The sequence below is a fragment of the Podarcis cretensis genome (genome assembly GCF_951804945.1).
Source record: "Podarcis cretensis genome assembly, chromosome: 7".
Lineage (NCBI taxonomy): Eukaryota > Metazoa > Chordata > Lepidosauria > Squamata > Lacertidae > Podarcis > Podarcis cretensis.
In genome coordinates this window covers 82501624-82519286 of record NC_137176.1, presented here as the reverse complement: position 1 = coordinate 82519286, position 17663 = coordinate 82501624, and the positions used below count along the sequence as shown (strand labels likewise).

The 17663-nt window shown below is 43.3% G+C and overlaps 1 protein-coding gene across 2 annotated transcripts in view; it reads left to right on the top strand.

Moving 5' to 3' along the window:
- ADCY8 (adenylate cyclase 8) overlaps positions 1-17663 on the top strand; it is a 134518-nt gene that overhangs the window by 34283 nt on the left and 82572 nt on the right. For both annotated transcript variants that reach the window (XM_079984166.1, XM_079984165.1), the window contains exons 2-3: positions 11062-11211; positions 16163-16293. In XM_079984166.1, coding sequence (XP_079840292.1) covers positions 11062-11211; positions 16163-16293 — 281 coding nt within the window. The remainder of the gene's footprint in view (positions 1-11061; positions 11212-16162; positions 16294-17663) is intronic.

Here is a 17663-nt window from a genome sequence, read left to right as displayed (position 1 = left end):
GACTGGACCTACCTTTAAACAGAAACAGCAAAAGAACTCTTGCGTCTTAAGATCAGCCCTGCTTGTTGTTTCACTGCCTCAGAAGCTCAGGGTGGTGGCCTGGGAGAGGGCATTTTCTGTGGCAGCCCCTAAGTTGTGGAACTCTCCTTACAAAGAGGTACAACAAGCACCTTCCTTATGTAGCTTTTGGCAAATGCTGACATCGTACCTCTTCGCTGTAGCTTTTGACACTTGAGATGTGCATTTTTAGGGCTCACCTTATTTTAGTGGTTTTAAGTTTCAGTCAACTTTTTAAAATATTTTGTGTTCATTGTTGTTATCTGCCCAGGGACTTTAGGGTGAAGGGCAGGTTAACAATAACAACAACAACAACAACAACAACATAGCATTTTGAAATTTCTCCCTTCTGTGTTTCTGAGTCAATCCCTCGTATTTGCAATCTCAGGCATGGTTTAACAGTATGTTTCCAAGCACAGTTCAAAGTGTTGGTGCTGATCTTTAAAGCCCTAAACAGCCGTGGCCTAGTATACAGTGGTACCTTGGGTTAAGAACTTAATTCATTCTGGAGGTCCGTTCTTAACCTGAAAGTGTTCTTAACCTGAGGTACTACTTTAGCTAATGGGGCCTTCTGCTACCGCCACACCGCTGCCGGGCGATTTCTGTTCTCATCCTGAAGCAAAGTTCTTAACCTGAGGTGCTATTTCTGGGTTAGCAGAGTCTGTAACCTGAAGTGTGTGTAACCTGAAGCATCTGTAACCTGAGGTACCACTGTACCTGAAGGAGCATCACCACCCCCATGTATGTTTCTGAGCACAATTCAAAGTGTTGGTGCTGACCTTTAAAGCCCTAAATGGCCTCAGCCCAGTATACTTGATGGAGTGTCTCCACCTCCATCGTTCTGCCCGGACACTGAGATCCAGCTCCAAGGGCCTTCTGGCAGTTCCCTCACTGTGAGAAGTGAGGTTACAGGGAACCAGGCAGAGGGCCTTCTCAGTAGTGGCGCCTGCCCTGTGGAATGCCCACCCTTCAGATGTCAAGGAGATAAAGAACTACATAACTTTTAGAAGACATCTGCAGCCCTGTATCAGAAAGTTTTTAATGCTTGATTTTCCACTATGTTTTATATATGCCGTAAGCCTGCCAGAGTGGCTGGGGAAACCCAGCCAGGTGGGTGGGGTATAAATAAGGATCTCACCTCACTGTGGTAAATTAAAGGGGATTCAGCAAGAGCTCACTTTAGAAATGATGCCTAGGCATCCAATTGTCACCTGAGCAGGGGGTAGAGGTGGATCAGCTTTAATAGCTAGCCCCACCTCTGGCATCCACACATACAATGCAGGTGGCCTGAGCAGGGAAGGCTTTGTATAACAGAGCTGCACAAGAAGGCTTCCTTTCCATAGATGCTTGCAGCCGATGCCACAGAGTGGAGCTAACCAGCCCAGATGTGCTCATGTTCTGATTGAACACTTGGGTATCATTTCTGAAGAGGGCTAAGGTCCATGGGGGCAATCAAGCAGGAGAGAAGGAGCCTTGTTGCAACCACTGTGTAATCACAGGTGCCTAATCACATTATTTGATTATGAAATACAAGAGGCATTTCCTTATCAGACGGACAAAATTGCATCGAAGCAACCTGGCTGGTGGTGATGTAAATTTCACAGTATTGCCAGGGAACAATGGGCTGAATGCCCAGTGGCCAAGGCTTGTCACAGATCTTTTTCACAGCAAGGAGTACCTTAAAGACGAAGTGATTTCTCGGGGTATAAGCTTCTGCCAACTGGATTCAGAAATAAAATTGCATTTCCTCCAGGAAGTGTAAGCGGCGTAGCATCAGTTGCCAGCGTGTGGGGTTGGCATGGGGGCATGTGCCCTTGCCACCAATGCCACTGGAGTGATATCACACACACACCCCGAGCACTGTGGGGCTCCACTGTGCCGCCTGCCTGCCCACACAGGAGAGAGCCCAGCCAGTTGGTGGAGAGGAGCACTGTGGCGCCTGGTCTGCACCCTCTCAAAAATTGTGTGCCCAGAGTTATGGCCCCCCAGCTTCCCTAAGGCTATGTCCCTGCTCCTGCTCAACCACACTGTGAAGTAGGCTAGGTAACTGGCTCAAGACCACCCAGTGAGCTGACTGGAATTCGTACCTGCCCTGGTCCAAACCCCTACACCATCTCTCTAAGATTTATCTCTAGGTCTCTGCCAGGTGAGATGATTCCAGGTGTGATGCTTCCAACAAAGTGGAACAGAGCTCTACAGTGGTACCTCTGGTTTCATACTGAATTCATTCTGGAGGTCCGTTCTTAACCTGAAACCATTCTTAACCTGAAGTATCACTTTAACTAATGTGGCCTTCTGCTATTTCTGCTCTCATCCTGAGGTAAAGTTCTTGACCCGAGGTACTACTTCCGGGTTAGCAGAGTCTGTAACCTGAAGTGTTTGTAACCTGAAGTGTTTGTAACCCGAGGTACCACTGTATATGCAAAAGCTTTGATAATAATAATAATAATAATAATAATAATAGAAATATGTGATGATGATGATGATGATGATGAAGAAAGACTCTGTTGTTGTTGTTTTGCTTCAAGAGACTAAGACAGACACCCATCAGGAAGAAATGTACAGTTATATATTGGACCGGTTTCTTTTCTAGGAGCATCTAAAACATATAGACTCCTTCCATAAAGAGATTTCTATGATGATGATGATGATGATGATGGAGATGGATGGAGCTACCTAAATATGATGACTGAGTGTGAGGAGAAGTCTATAAAAGAAAACCCAAGAATGTACCAGCAGATCAGAGATAATAAGAAGTTGCTCAGTGCAAGAGTTGATTTGACGGGATTGGGTTGGAACCACCAAAACCCATGTAGAAATCTGTCTGAAACAGATATCTCCTCCATCCTGAGTAGGTGGATTCTAGAGGTGGAAAACACATTCAGGTTCCATTTTTCTTGTGAAGATGCCATCAGGAGCACAGCAGATCTTCTCTGTTTTTTGAACTCAACTTTCGTGTGGTGGTGATGGAAGAGGAGGAGGAAAACTAGTTTCTGAATCTGGAGCTAATGTCTCAGTTTGAACCAAGCCAGACGAATGCTTGTGTGAGCTCACATAATGCCAGAGAGTTGCTGCTTTTTGATCTATCCAAAGCCCTGCCACCACCTCCATCTTTTTCTTCCTGTGATCTCAGCTAGCAATACCTCTTACTATTTATGCTGCATGACAGGAGGCTGATAAAAATGAATTGCATTGCATTAAGGTCCATTTTCAAATATGAAATTATCTTACCTGCTTGACTGTGGTTCACCCATGCTTCATTGACTTCGGTGTGGATTTTTATTTTATTTTATTGTGCTTTGTTTTTAATATTGACTCTGGTAAGTGCCTCAAGGTCCCAGCGTGTAGGATATCTTGTAAATGTAAATTTGATTTGATCTGACATTTGGTTTCTATGTGGATTCAAAGGAGATAAGAGCTCTTAGCTTCCAGGAAATTGATAACAGGACTTGATACGATCGATCTGGTTAGTTTCCATTAATCCTCTAGAGAGGGCAAGTGTTTCTCAAATAGTTAATGCCTCCCCAAGTATATGGCAAAAGAATGAAAAGTCTCGAAAGTGTCTGATTTTGTCTGAAATAGACGCATGAAGGTCAAATGAGCCTGGCAAGAAGATGGCTCTCTTGCATTCTATGGTCTTTGAAAAGGCAGTCCAAGATTTATGCATAATGATGATGATGATGATGATGATGATTGGGGAGGGAATAGTTTTCATAATAGGAAATTACAGCTAGGTTTGGACAAATCTGTCAATTTCAGTTTCTCACAATTTCCAATCTTAAATTCAGTTTTCCACCTTTTAGAAGTTTGCAATTGCATAAAAAATCTTGAAAATACCTATCAGCATTTTAATGTGATTTTCTCTTCATATACACATTTTGCAAGCAATTTGCTTGAATAATTTGTGTGTGTTCTTTCCCCTGATATCTGTATTTTTAATCACACTTTCCCTAATATCTGCATTTTTGTTATCCTTATGTGGTTCAAGAACAGCGTTGCACAATTCAGAGGCGTGTGAATTTTGAAAGATATTTGTGCTTCACTCTGCATATTTGTTTGAGAACTGCAAATTAGGCATTTTTCATTAAATTGAATTGAATCCCCCCATGCCTAATTGCAACAAGAAAATCATACTTTAAAAGTTTGGGATTTTTAAAAGTATTTTAATATCAAATTTTGGATATCAAATTTTGAGTTCTGATTTTAAAATTCATTTTTCAGGCTTGTATAAATTTATTTTATTTATTTTTAATGGGGGCTAAAGATCTAAGGGTGGCCAGCCTGCATTACTGGTGCAGCATGTAGTGAGTTTAGGCTGCAGAGACAACTTTTGAATGGGGGGGGGGGGACTTCATAATTTGACACTGTCCACTGCACTACACACCAGCCCTAAAAGAACTTGAAGGCTTTTTTTGGTAAGCAAAATAATTTGCAAATAATTATTTCAGTTTGTCTGTATCAGGATACAGAAGATATATAGCCGGAGGTAACTTTGAAGAGGAGGCAGAATATTCTACCTCTTGGCTCATGCAAACTAATTTTGCTAAGTATTAGTGTCTGCTTACACATCACCCAAAAAGAGGACAAAAGAGGGTTCAGGTTTGCATTGAAATTACATATGCTAATTCACATGTATACATTCAAATTTGGAAATAAATACTATAATTTAAATCAAAAACAGGACATCTCACCCAAGTGGTGAGGACTGTCAGCAGCGGACCTGTGTGCCTCGTAGTCTTCCATCTAGGTTGGTCTTCCACCAACTGTTGATGGGCACCTTCAACATCCCTGCTCTTCGTTCCGACGCTTCTTTGTTTTTAAGCTGAACAGCCCAGATGCTTTCAAATAGAGGACTGTCCTCTGTAAAGTACAGCTATGCTGCAGCCGTTCTCAAAAATAAGCTGGTACCCAGATTAAGGGTTGCTATACCCAGGTCCTGCGGGTGAGCTTGCCTTGGGCAACTGATTGGCCACTGTGAGTATCAGATTTTGGTCTAGATGAGTCGCTGATATGCTCCAGCAGAGCTCTTCTTAAGTTCTTGTGTTCTTACCTGAGGAAGTAGAAGGCTGAGAAAGGGTGTCCAGACCAGCTCAAAACAATGTGAGCCCAGTAGCAGAGGAAGCCACTTGGGCACCTGGGGCGGCGTGCCCAGGGGCGGGGCGAGCCGCCCATAGGGGCAGGGCCTCTGGAGTCTGCCTGCCTTCTCCCACTCAGTCGTCCTACAGCTGGGGTAGAGGCAGCGGGCAGACTGTTTGGCCAGTGCCGGGCCTGAGTGCGCCCAAGCCACCGCGGCTCTCCCAGGAGAGATGCGTGGCTCAGGTGAGCTGCAGGCCCTGCAGTGAGTGCTGCCCGGCATTTTGTCACCCCCCTCATTGGTGACACCCGGGGCAGACGCACCCACCACACCCCCTTTCCTCTGCCCCTGCCTGAGCCACCTTGAAAACAGGATCTGGCTTTTTGAACAGGAAGTGTTTGCCCTTTGAGCTCCTAATCTGAAGTCTTATAGTAACCTTAGTCCTTCAAACAGAGAACAACCTATCAAATAAAGGTAAAGGTAAAGGGACCCCTGACCGTTAGGTCCAGTCGTGGATGACTCTGGGGATGCGGCGCTCATCTTGCTTTATTGGCCAAGGGAGCCGGCGTACAGCTTCCGGGGCATGTGGCCATAAGGACTAAGCCGCTTCTGGCGAAACCAGATCAGCACACGGAAACACCGTTTACCTTCCCGCTGGAGTGGTACCTATTTATCTACTTGCACTTTGACATGCTTTCGAACTGCTAGGTTGGCAGGAGCTGGGACAGAGCAACAGGAGCTCACCCCGTTGCGGGGATTCGAACCGCCGACCTTCTGATTGGCAAGCCCTAGGCTCTGTGGTTTAACCCACAGCGCCACCCGCGTCCCTTTTACCTACCAAATAGAAGACTGTAAAAGTACAGCGTGTGGCCTCCATGCTCTTTCCTCAACATTTGTGAGCTTCTTTGGTGGTTGAGGAGCCCCAGAAACACTGGGGATCTAAATTATAATAGTCTTGGGAAATAGAATCATAGATTTGGAATGAACCTCAAGAGTCATCTAGTCCAACTCCCTGCAATGCAGGAATCTCAACATGCGGTCTCCCATCCACTTTGAAACCATAGTAGCCCCTGCTTAGCTTCCAAATGTGCTAACTGCCTTATACTGAATCAAGTTTCAGACAAGAGCCTCTTTTATCCCTACCTGGAGGTGCCAAATATTGAACCTGGGACCTTCAGCATGCGAAACAGATGTTCTACCACCGAGCTATGACCCCTTCGCTAGTGGGTCACCAGTTAGTTGTGCAGGCTCTTCTGTCCTGAGTAAAATCCAATATTCCGTTCATTGTCTTCCTCCTGGCCTGATGAATGCACAGCAAATGTTCCAGTCACAAGCAGAAAGCAAAATCTCAGACATGCCGTAATAAAGAGCTATTTATATGATATGCATCTCCATGTATGTGTCAGAGCACTAAATTAGCGGGAAAGGAACAAGTTAATATTTATTTTACCAGTTTGGAGGTGGGAGAGGCGAAGGAGGCGTACAGCAAAGATGCTTGAGAGAGGGGGTGATGAACCAATTTTAGATTTAATGAGGAGAGCATAAACCTGGAACATGATAAAACAGAATAACCCTCAGCAGCGGAACGGCTGATGCCGCAGTTCCTCTGTGTTCTGCCCAATTTATTTAAAAATTTAATACTGTTGTCAGGGACTGGGCAGAGGGGGAGGAGTGGTGGAGAGTGCCGCCACATTCTGACCGTTCCAGGGAGGAGGAAGAGGAAGACAGTATAGATTTACAACAGGGGTTTGAGGAATGTCTCAGCTCAGAGGCAGATGGAGGGGAAAGTTGGGAAATAACGGGAGAGAAGCAGGCAGAGCCAGAGCAGCAGCTGGCTGACACGTTGTCACTAGAAAGCATTCCAGACCAGAAAGCATCTCCCAGAACCTGGCAAGCCTTAAAAGTAGGAGAGCAAAGAGCTCAAAGACAGGTTAGCAGCACCCATAGAGGAGATGATGATGATGATGATGATGATGATGATGATGATGATGGATGATGAAGTGAGAGAGACGGGGGGTGGAGATTCACTCGGGACAAAGCCATTATCCAAGAGGCTGGGTTCTATAGCCTCTCTCTGTAAAGTCTGAAATAAAAAAAGGATTGTAAGAAACTTTTCCTTGTCTTTATACCTTCTTGGGCAACCAGCTGGAAGCCACTGACACCACCCAGACAACTGTATTTAATTTTCTGTAGCCTCCCTAGGGTCCCTAAAGTGGTCCACCCAATTATATAATGATCTCATTGTGCAATATTTCTTTATGTTCTAATAGCTTGCATTCAGGGGAGCAGGGTAAGCCTCGCAAGGAAAGTGTTGCAGGCTTCTGAGCTTCAGCATTATTGGAATCTGGGAGAAAAGAGGCAGTAGAAAAGTTCCTGTGAGATGTAGAGATGGGGCTGGGGTAGGCGGGCAGAGTGCCACCCAACTGTTTTAGGGACTCCCCTCTGGATTTGTGTTCAGTTTACTCCTTAGCCTTTTCTTCTCCCAAAGGTGTCTGGAAAGGCAGCGGGAGTTTAGGATCAGAGCTTTCCTTCTCCTAGATGGGCTAATAATAATAATAATAATAATAATAATAATAATAATAATTTATTACTTATACCCCACCCATCTGGCCGGGCCTCCCCAGCCACTCTGGGCAGCTCTCAATAAAAAAATACAAACACAATAAAACATCAAACATTTAAAACCTCCCTAAACAGTGCTGCCTTCAGATGTTTTCTAAACATCATGTTTCCTTGACATCAGATGGGAGAGCATTCCACAGGGCGGGCGCCACTACCGAGAAGGACCTCTGCCTGGTTCCCAGTAACCTCACTTCTCGCAGTGAGGGAACAACCAGAAGGCCCTTGGAGCTGAATGATGGGGATGGAGATGTTCCTTCAGGTATACTGGGCAGAGGTCATTTAGGGCTTTAAAGGTCAGCACCAACACTTTGAATTGTGCTCAGAAACATACTGGGAGCCAATGTAGGTCTTTCAGGACCGGTGCTATATGGTCTCAGCAGCCACTCCCAGTCACCAGTCTAGCTGCCACATTTTGGATTAGTTGTAGTTTCCGGGTCACCTTCAAAGGCACATAGAGCACATTGCAGTAGTCCAAGAGGGAGATAACCAGAGCATGCACCACTCTGGCGAGACAGTTTGCAGGCAGGTAGGGTCTCAGCCTGTGTACCAGATGGAACTGGTAGGCAGCTGCCCTGGGCACAGAATTAACCTTCGCCTTCATGTACAACTGTGAGTCCAAAATGACTCCCAGGCTGTGCACCCGGTCCTTCAGGGACACAGTTACCCTATTCAGAACCAGGGAGTCCTCCACACCTGCCCGCCTCCTGTCCCCCCAAAACAGTACATTTGTCTTGTCAGGATTCAACCTCAGTCTGTTAACTGCCATCCATCCTCCAACTGCTCCCCTAACACCCCTCACAGAAAACAGTGCATTACAAAAAGAAAGTACCTTTCTACATATATTTGTAATTTGTCCCAGTACTTTCCAGCCAGAATTGGCAACCAGCTCCCCACTTTCTTTGCTCTAGATAGTATTGGCAGCCAACCATATGTGATCTGGCCCATTCCTTTTTAACAGACAGGACTGCACCTAGGAAGCAGGCTAGATCAACCAATGGGTCTGAGTTGTCAGTAAAAAACTTCTAGAGACCAGGGCAGTGAAGGGTTGTGCAATAGCCCCCTATTCATTACTATGGTCATCAAATGATCCCTTCCATACAATATGGAATCCGGCCTTTAGTGTGGAGTCACCAACTCTTTGAAACTCTCTTTTGTTGTGTATCAACCAGGCACTGTCTATACAGTATTTTTGTCACCTGTTGACCTTTCTTTCCCCACCAAGCTACTTAAGTGAAATACTTTCTCCCATCCTATATCTCCGTTGGATTTGTAACGGTGTTTACATATGAAATTGGTTTTAATTGTTGCTGGGTTTTTTGGCATATGGGATTGGTTTTATTAGTTGGGCTTTTGACTGTGAAATCGCACAGAGATATTTTATGGGAAGCGATTCAGAAATGGAATTAAAATAAGTAAGGATTACAACGGTAGGAATCACACTTATCTGCATTTTAGCAGGGCGCACTCCTCCACTCCAAGGCAAAAGCGGACAGCAAAGTGAGAGCGATTTACCAGGGATATGTAATGGAAATTTAGAATATTAGGAAATGAAGACAGATTGAGTGTATGAAATCCCTGAGCACCGGAAATCCTCCAGCTTTGGATATTTCACAGTGTAAATCAACCTTTGCAGGAGGGTCTAAAAATTGCTTTAAATGTTGTTGTTGTTTCGTCGTTTAGTCGTGTCCAACTCTTCATGACCCCATGGACCAGAGCACGCCAGGCACTCCTGTCTTCCACTGCCTCCCGCAGTTTGGTCAGACTCATGTTCGTAGCTTCGAGAACACTGTCCAACCATCTCGTCCTCTGTCGTCCCCTTCTTCTTGTGCCCTCAATCTTTCCCAACATCAGGGTCTTTTCCAGGGAGTCTTCTCTTCTCATGAGGTGGCCAAAGTATTGGAGCCTGAGCTTCAGGATCTGTCCTTCCAGTGAGCACTCAGGGCTGACTTCCTTAAGAATGGATACGTTTGATCTTCTTGCAGTCCATGGGACTCTCCAGAGTCTCCTCCAGCACCATAATTCAAAAGCATCCATTCTTTGGCGATCAGCCTTCTTTATGGGCTTTAAATATAGAGAGCAAAAATACTCATGATATTAAGGGTGATACCAGTTGCTTTGACTTTTCTGCCCTACTTGTGTAAATACAGGACACACAGCCCTGATAGCTTCAGCATTAGAAGGAAGGAGAATCACTGAGTAAAGAAACAGAGTGAGACATAAGCACTTTAAGAAGGAATAAATCCATGTAAACTTGCTCTGTGATTTCGTTCAAGACGTTCATTATCACCCAAAACAATCCGATGGTGACAAACAACAACAATAATAATGACAAATGCCGATTGCGATCCATACTTTCCCCAGATCTTCTCCTTACACACTAGACTGTTCAGTGAGTCACAACAACATAATTTGCTTCAGAAGACATTCTGCCCCCAAAAAGTAAAAATAAAAAATGGCTAATTATGTTTGTAATCATTCCTGACTCCACTGCTGTGACTCAGCTCTAGCAAGCATCATCTGTGGTTCATTGAGAGTTTAATGCCCCCAAACACTGTCTATTTCTTCCTCCTGGCACAGAAAGTATTGTATGTTTCAATGCCTTTGAGATCCTGATCGTCATATTTCTTTCTTTGTTTTAAAAGTTCAAAACAACCTTGATTAAATCCCCTTACTTTTTACACACACACAGCAAAATGCATGTTAAAAAAATCATTATAATTATACTATACACAATATTTTACTACATAGAAAAAACTATTGTCCATATTTATGCTATATTTATACTTATATATTTGAATTCAAGAAGCAGTTCGCCTTTATATTTAGAATTCTATCCTTCTCCATTGGGTAGATTAATCAACTAAAAATTCAGTTTTTATCAACAGAATGTCAGCTTTAAGCAGTGCAACTATCATTTAAAAACAGACTTTATTTTGGCTTTCTTTGTTGTTGCGTTTCTGGTATGGTACTGAACGAGGGTGTTATTAAATGGTAACTGTGAAAAAAAAAAAAGATTGCTAGGTATTGTTTATTAAGCTATTATAATGCAGTTTCTTCAGCATCTCAGTACGTTCCATGTAGTACATTTTTGGTTGCGTAGATTTATTTAAATGGATTGGTTAGTGGGAAGATAATTCATCAGCTGAGGTTGCACTTTCCTGGAAATAAGTTCCATTTAATACATTGGGGACTGCAGTGTATATCAGTATTTTTATCACTTCACAGCTCTGTTTTCTATCGGTATGTGCATGCCTCTATTTCTACGATACAGCCGTGCCGTTAATGTTCCTTCTTCTTCTTTCTTTCAGACAGCAGCTCAGGCGGTTTTATTTATGTGCATGAATACCGCTGGGATCTTCATTAGCTACTTATCAGACCGTGCTCAGCGCCAAGCCTTCTTAGAGACCCGGAGATGTGTAGAAGCTCGGTTGAGGCTGGAAACCGAAAACCAGAGGCAGGTAGGGTAATGGAGGAAATGAAGTTGCGAATTGCAGCCGTGTCAATCTGTTGCAACAAAACCAAACACATGAATTGTACATTAAAGAATGAGGTCAATATCCAGCTGAAGCCCCATCTGCACTACAAATTGAAAATGGTCTTATTCCACTTTAAACGGTAATAATAATAATAATAATAATAATAATAATAATAGTTGTTATTATTATTATTTATACCCCGCCCATCTGGCTAAGTTTCCCCAGCCACTCTGGGTGGCTCCCAATCAAGTGTTAAAAATAGTACAGCATTAAATATTAAAAACTTCCCTGAACAGTGCTGCCTTCAGATGTCTTTTAAAGATAGGATAGCTGCTTATTTCCTTCACATCTGAAGGGAGGGTGTTCCACAGGGGGGGTGCCACTACTGAGAAGGCCCTCTGCCTGGTTCCCTGTAACCTCACGTCTCGCAATGAGGGAACCGCCAGAAGGCCCTCAGCGCTGGATCTCAGTGTCCGGGCAGAACGATGGGGGTGGAGACGCTCCTTCATGTATACAGGACTGAGGCCAATTAGGGCTTTAAAAGTCAGCACCAACACTTTGAATTCTGCTTGGAAACATACTGGGAGCCAATGCAGATCTCTCAGAACCGGTGTTATGTGGTCTCAGCAGCCACTCCCAGTCACCAGTCTAGCTGCCGCATTCTGGATTAATTGCAGTTTCCGGGTCACCTTCAAAGGTAGCCCTACGTAGAGCATGTTGCAGTAGTCCAAGCGGGAGATAACTAGAGCATGCACCACTCTGGAAAGAATCCCGGAGACTGTAGTTTGTTAAGGATGCTGAGAGTTGTTCAGAGACGATCCCAACCATTCATCTCACAGAGTTACAGTTCTCAGAATCAGTCACTCCCTCTTCTCCTTTAGATGATTTCCAGGTCTAGCCTATCACTCCTGATTTCTCAGGAATGTTCTCATTCCCTCTCCAGCAATCTCACATTTTCTGTAGGCTGTATAATCAAGCCGCCCCTAAGTGGAAAAGATTGGAAGCGCAGGCAAATAAAAAATTGCTTATCCATATTTATCAAGACCTCACATCTCTCCTTTTTAATCAGGAGCCAGCAATGGGAGCAAGCTTTAAATCAAAAGTTTGTTTCAACTCATCTAAACAAAGTCGCCAAGAATATGAAAAGTATGTTGCCGATGTGGGAGGATAAGAAGCTTATCAGGGGCAAAACGCTCAACAATTTGCAAGCTACAGATCCTAACAGGGTTTATAGCCCACATGTTTGCCAAAGTGTTATTTTGCATGGGGCGCTCAAGGATTTGACTTAGTCCACATTTTAAAGTGTGTCAACCTGATTTGCATTCCTTAGACTAATACCCTAGATCTGAGCATAGGTACTATTGAGTTGTGGGTGAACATATCAGATGGCACAGCGATTCTTCAAACAGCTCTTGTTTATTCACAGGCCAGGACAGAACTGAACTGAACCATATGTCAGGAGTGCTCTGATGGTGTTTCTGCTTGGGAGGGGGTTGGACTCGATGGCCCTTGTGGTCTCTTCCAACTCTATGATTCTATGATTCTATAATTCTATGGTTCAGCTAGCCTGCTTATATAGAGCTCCACTACAATGCAACTGTAACCACTTTCTGTAACTATCCAATCACTGAACGTCACTTTTGATCCCTTACAGTGGTACCTCGCAAGACGAATGCCTCGTAAGACGAAAAACTCGCAAGACGAAAGAGTTTTTCGTTTTTTGAGTTGCTTTGCAAGACGGATTTCCCTATGGGCTTGCTTCGCAAGATGAAAACGTCTTGCAAGTTTGTTTCCTTTGTCCTGCAAGCTTGTTTCCTTTTTCTTGAAACCGTGCATTCAGGGGGTGCAGTTGTGACTTGACTTCGAGGAGCAACTCATAGCACGCGGTGTGGTAGCCTTTTTTGAGGTTTTTGAAGACTTTGGTGATTTTTGAAGCTTTTTCCAAAATCCGTGCTTCGCAAGACGAAAAAAACCGCAAGACGAAAAAACTCGCAGAATGAATTAATTTCGTCTTGCGAGGTACCACTGTATTTGCATAACTATCTACAGTATCCCCCTGCTGGTCCAGGGTGAGAACTTCAGTACATAACAGGTACCCTTACATTTCTACACTTTTCCAGATTTTGTGATACAGTTCTTAGCTCAAGAAGTGAAGCAGAATGGAGCAGATTATTACATCTGAAGGCAGTCCTGTTTAGGGAATTTTAAAATATTTTAATGCTGTATTGTTTTTAACACTCAATTGGGAGCCGCCCAGAGTGGCTGGGGAAACTCAGCCAGATGGGTGGGGTAGAAATAATAAATTATTATTATTATTATTATTATTATTATTATTATTATTATTATTATTTAAAAACACATATTTTTGTTAAAATACATACAGTTTTTTTTAAGTACATCAACAACAAAAACACAAACTAATTGCAATAAACTAATAACATTGCAATAAATTAAAGACAGCACATGGTTGTACATTGTCGCTGAAGCTATTATTCCAGATCACAAAAAAAACTCCAATCTCTCCATAAAACTTTTGGGTTGATTTACATGTGTTCTCTTATAGTAGGTTCGTTTGATCATGGTCATAATGGGCCAGATCTTTCCAATCCATTCAAACTCAGTAGGAACGTGCATTTTGTGAGAAAGCGCATACAAAAAAAAGCACATTTTTAATGTGTAACAATGAATATTTTGTGAAGAAACAGTGAAAATAATTTGTATTTTCGTGCATGTGGGGGGGGGGGGAATCACAGGTTGATACTTTAAACAGGATGAAATGAACTTACGATGCCACAGGCAAAATAGACAGATCCATACATACATAGATAACCACCCCCTTGCCCAAAAGACCCTAATCTGTGGAGGGATCTGAGATGATCTCCTACAGCCACTGCTCTAGGTGAAATGGTCTCAAAATGGGGAAAATAAGAGTTGGCTGCACTAAATTAAGTAAGAAGTGATATCGTTTTTGCTGCTGTTGTTTTCTCCAGAATCCTTTGTAATTAATGTAGGAGTTTGATACCTCCTGAGTTGATTATTCTATTCTTTTAATGAAGAATCCTGAAGGAAAATGGATTCTTGAGGAGATAGGTAATCTCTTCTGAGCATTCTTTTATATGCTTGACAGCTGCCACAACTAGTCATTGAACTGAAGACTTCTAGGTGCTGGAATATGAGACATGTCACTTGGAGCTAAAATGCAGGGCCATATAAAGCTATTTATATTCTGCCAGTCAGGCACAGAGCAGGAAGTTTTCACTTCACCCTCTCCTCACAGATAATTGAGTCTATACTTTTCTAGGCAAAGTTTGCTGAGATGAACAAAATGGATCTTGACAGATAAAGTCCTTCATGTGTGAAGTGGTTTCTCTCTGGAGTCAAAAGTGATGTGTGCATGGGTTCATAAACCAGAAGGCAAGTGCCTATAGCAGAGGGTACGAAATGGATTTTGAACTTCGGAGGTGTAACAGAAGAAAGCTGGTAAAAAGGACTGGTCACACGTATTTACTTATTATGATCTTTCCTTAAGGAGCTCAACTTCAGAGGAAGTTCATACTTTGGTGATACTTTATTATATACTTTGTGCTTTGTGTATGTGTGTTTGTGGACTAATTTGGTTTGATTATACACTTGTATCCCCAACCTTCTGATTGGTTTGGTTTGATTATACACTTGTATCTCCAACCTCCTGACTGGAGATGAAGTACTGTTCTGAGAAAAAGAAAAAGAATAAAACATGAAGTATTTTGTCAGAGAGAAAAATAAAATGAAATGAAACCCAAATTAACATATAACAATTGAATATGATGTAATTATAAGATATGATAATACACAGGTATATACAGTCATACCTTGGAAGTCTAATGCCTTGCGCCTCAAACATTTTGGCTCCCAAATGCCGCAAACCCGGAAATGAGTGTTCCAGTTTGCGAACGTTCTTTGGAAGCCGAACGTCCGATGGGTCTTCTGCAGGTTCTGATTGGCTGCAGGAGCTTCCTGCAACCAATCGAAAGCCACACCCTGGTTTCCAAATGTTTTGGAAGTAGAATGGACTTCCGGAATGGATTCCACTTGACTTCCAAGGTATGACTGTACAGTGGTACTTTGGGTTAAGAACTTAATTCATTCTGGAGGTCCGTTCTTAACCTGAAACTGTTCTTAACCTGAAGCACCACTTTCACTAATGGGGCCTCCCACTGCCGCTGTGCCGCCACTGTGCAATTTCTGTTCTCATCCTGAAGGAAAGTTCTTAACCCGAGGTACTATTTCTGGGTTAGCGGAGTCTGTAACCTGAAGCGTCTGTAACCTGAAGCGTCTGTAACCCGAGGTACCACTGTACAGATATGTAATGGATACGGTAATTATTGAACATGAAATCATATATGATACATTATAATCGGAGCTTTCTTTTTCCAGCCGGAACTCAGTTCCATCACTTCTCTGGAGGGTTTGGCCACCTCTCAGGTGGTCGCCATTGTTGGCTGGAGTTCCACTTGGAACTGCTATTACACCTCCAGGCCCAATTTAAAGTGTTCACATTAGTGTTTAAGGACCTAAGACTGAGTGTTTTGGAGGTGGCACCAAGAGGGTTAGCTGTTGTGGTTTGCTGTCATTGTTTCACCATGAAGGAAGCATGCCAAGGACCTCTTGAGAGCCAGTGTGGTGTAGTGGTTAAGAGCGGTAGACTCGTAATCTGGGGAACCAGGTTCGTGTCTCCGCTCCTCCACATGCAGCTGCTGGGTGACCTTGAGCTAGTCACACTTCTCTGAAGTCTCTCAGCCCTACTCACCTCACAGAGTGTTTGTTGTGGGGGAGGAAGGGAAAGGAGACTGTTCGCCACTTTGAGACTCCTTCTATAAAGCGGGATATCGAATCCAAACTCTTCTTCTTCTGTGCCTGCCTCTCCAATCTCCTGTTGTTGTTGTTGTTTCAGGAACGTCTGGTTCTGTCTGTGTTACCTCGATTTGTAGTCCTAGAAATGATTAATGACATGACCAACGTAGAAGACGAGCATCTTCAACACCAGTTCCACAAGATCTATATTCACCGCTATGAAAATGTCAGGTGAGAGCATGCATTCAAATTTTCTCTCTTTCTCTTAACGATCTGTTCCTCTGCTGAATGTCAGCTGGGGGCTTTTGCGTGGAGTCTTTTGATCACTTCATTCATCACGGGTTTGAAATGTTGGGAGATGTTGCTGTTCTCTCCCCACGCCCTTTTAGCAGACAAACATTTCACAGTAGCATTTTTTCTCCCTTAATTCATCAAAGCTCCTTGGTGACTGCTCTTTCACCACAGTATTTCTGAGTCGGCTTGCTCGAGTGCATGCAAACATGCGGTAGGAGTTTCCCTCCAACACACACACACACACACACACACACACAATGCTCCAGCTTCTCACCACAATCCACCGAGACCACCATCTCAAGCGTACTGACTTTTGAAGTACATCCCATTGGAATTAATGGGATTTTCTTCCATGTAAACATGATTAGGATTAGAGTGTAATCTTTCTGATACAGGCAGCATCTGTCGTGCTGCACAGGCAGTTCAAACAACCACCTAGGGTAGCATTATTCATGACGTGGGGGGGAAACCAATCTATTCCTTCCTGGCCAGTGTCCATGTAAGAAAAGCAGCCAACATCCAAAGGGAAAAGAACAATCTTCTTGAATGAGGACCCAAAAATATCATTAGGCAGAGGGAGCCACCTGAGTCCAGCAGCAGAGGAAGGTGGCCAGGAAGAAGCAGCAGGGTGTTGTGTACCTTGAAAGATGGGGGATAAATATGATCCAGTTTGCATTTAAAGGCAAACGACTTAATTTGCATTTCCCAAAACAATATGCAAATCAAAATGCAAGAGTCAGGGATCACCATTACCAAGGTACTGAAAACCCAACAATGGTCCAAGTGTTCTGGGTGATGTCTTTCAACTAGAGCTTGCCTTGTCTCAACTGCTGATATCAATATCGATATAGATACATTGTCCATTATAGCACAGCATCTTCTTGTTTTCATTCATTAAAAGCGTATGGGCTGGATCATACATACGTTCAGTAGAATGACCTTCAACTCAAAGTATGAAATGCCTCCACTGGCGTTGATGCACTGACATCAATTCATAATCTCTGTTGGGTCATTCACACACTAAAATCACAGCTTGCACTTCCAGCAAATGGAGTGATGAATATACAGGTGTGAGCCAGACCTTCAGCTTCATTGGAATATACTTTGAAGGAGAAACACTTATGAGAATAAAAGCACAACAACATCTGGAGAGCCATTGGTTCCCCAACCTTGTCATGGACACTTCTGATGGTTTTGAAGACATTGTTGAATTTCTATTTATCTAATGGAGGTTCCACCTAAAATGGAAGGTGGACTGTGGCATGTTTTTTCTGCAAAGTATTACTGTCACTGTAGTTACCTATAAG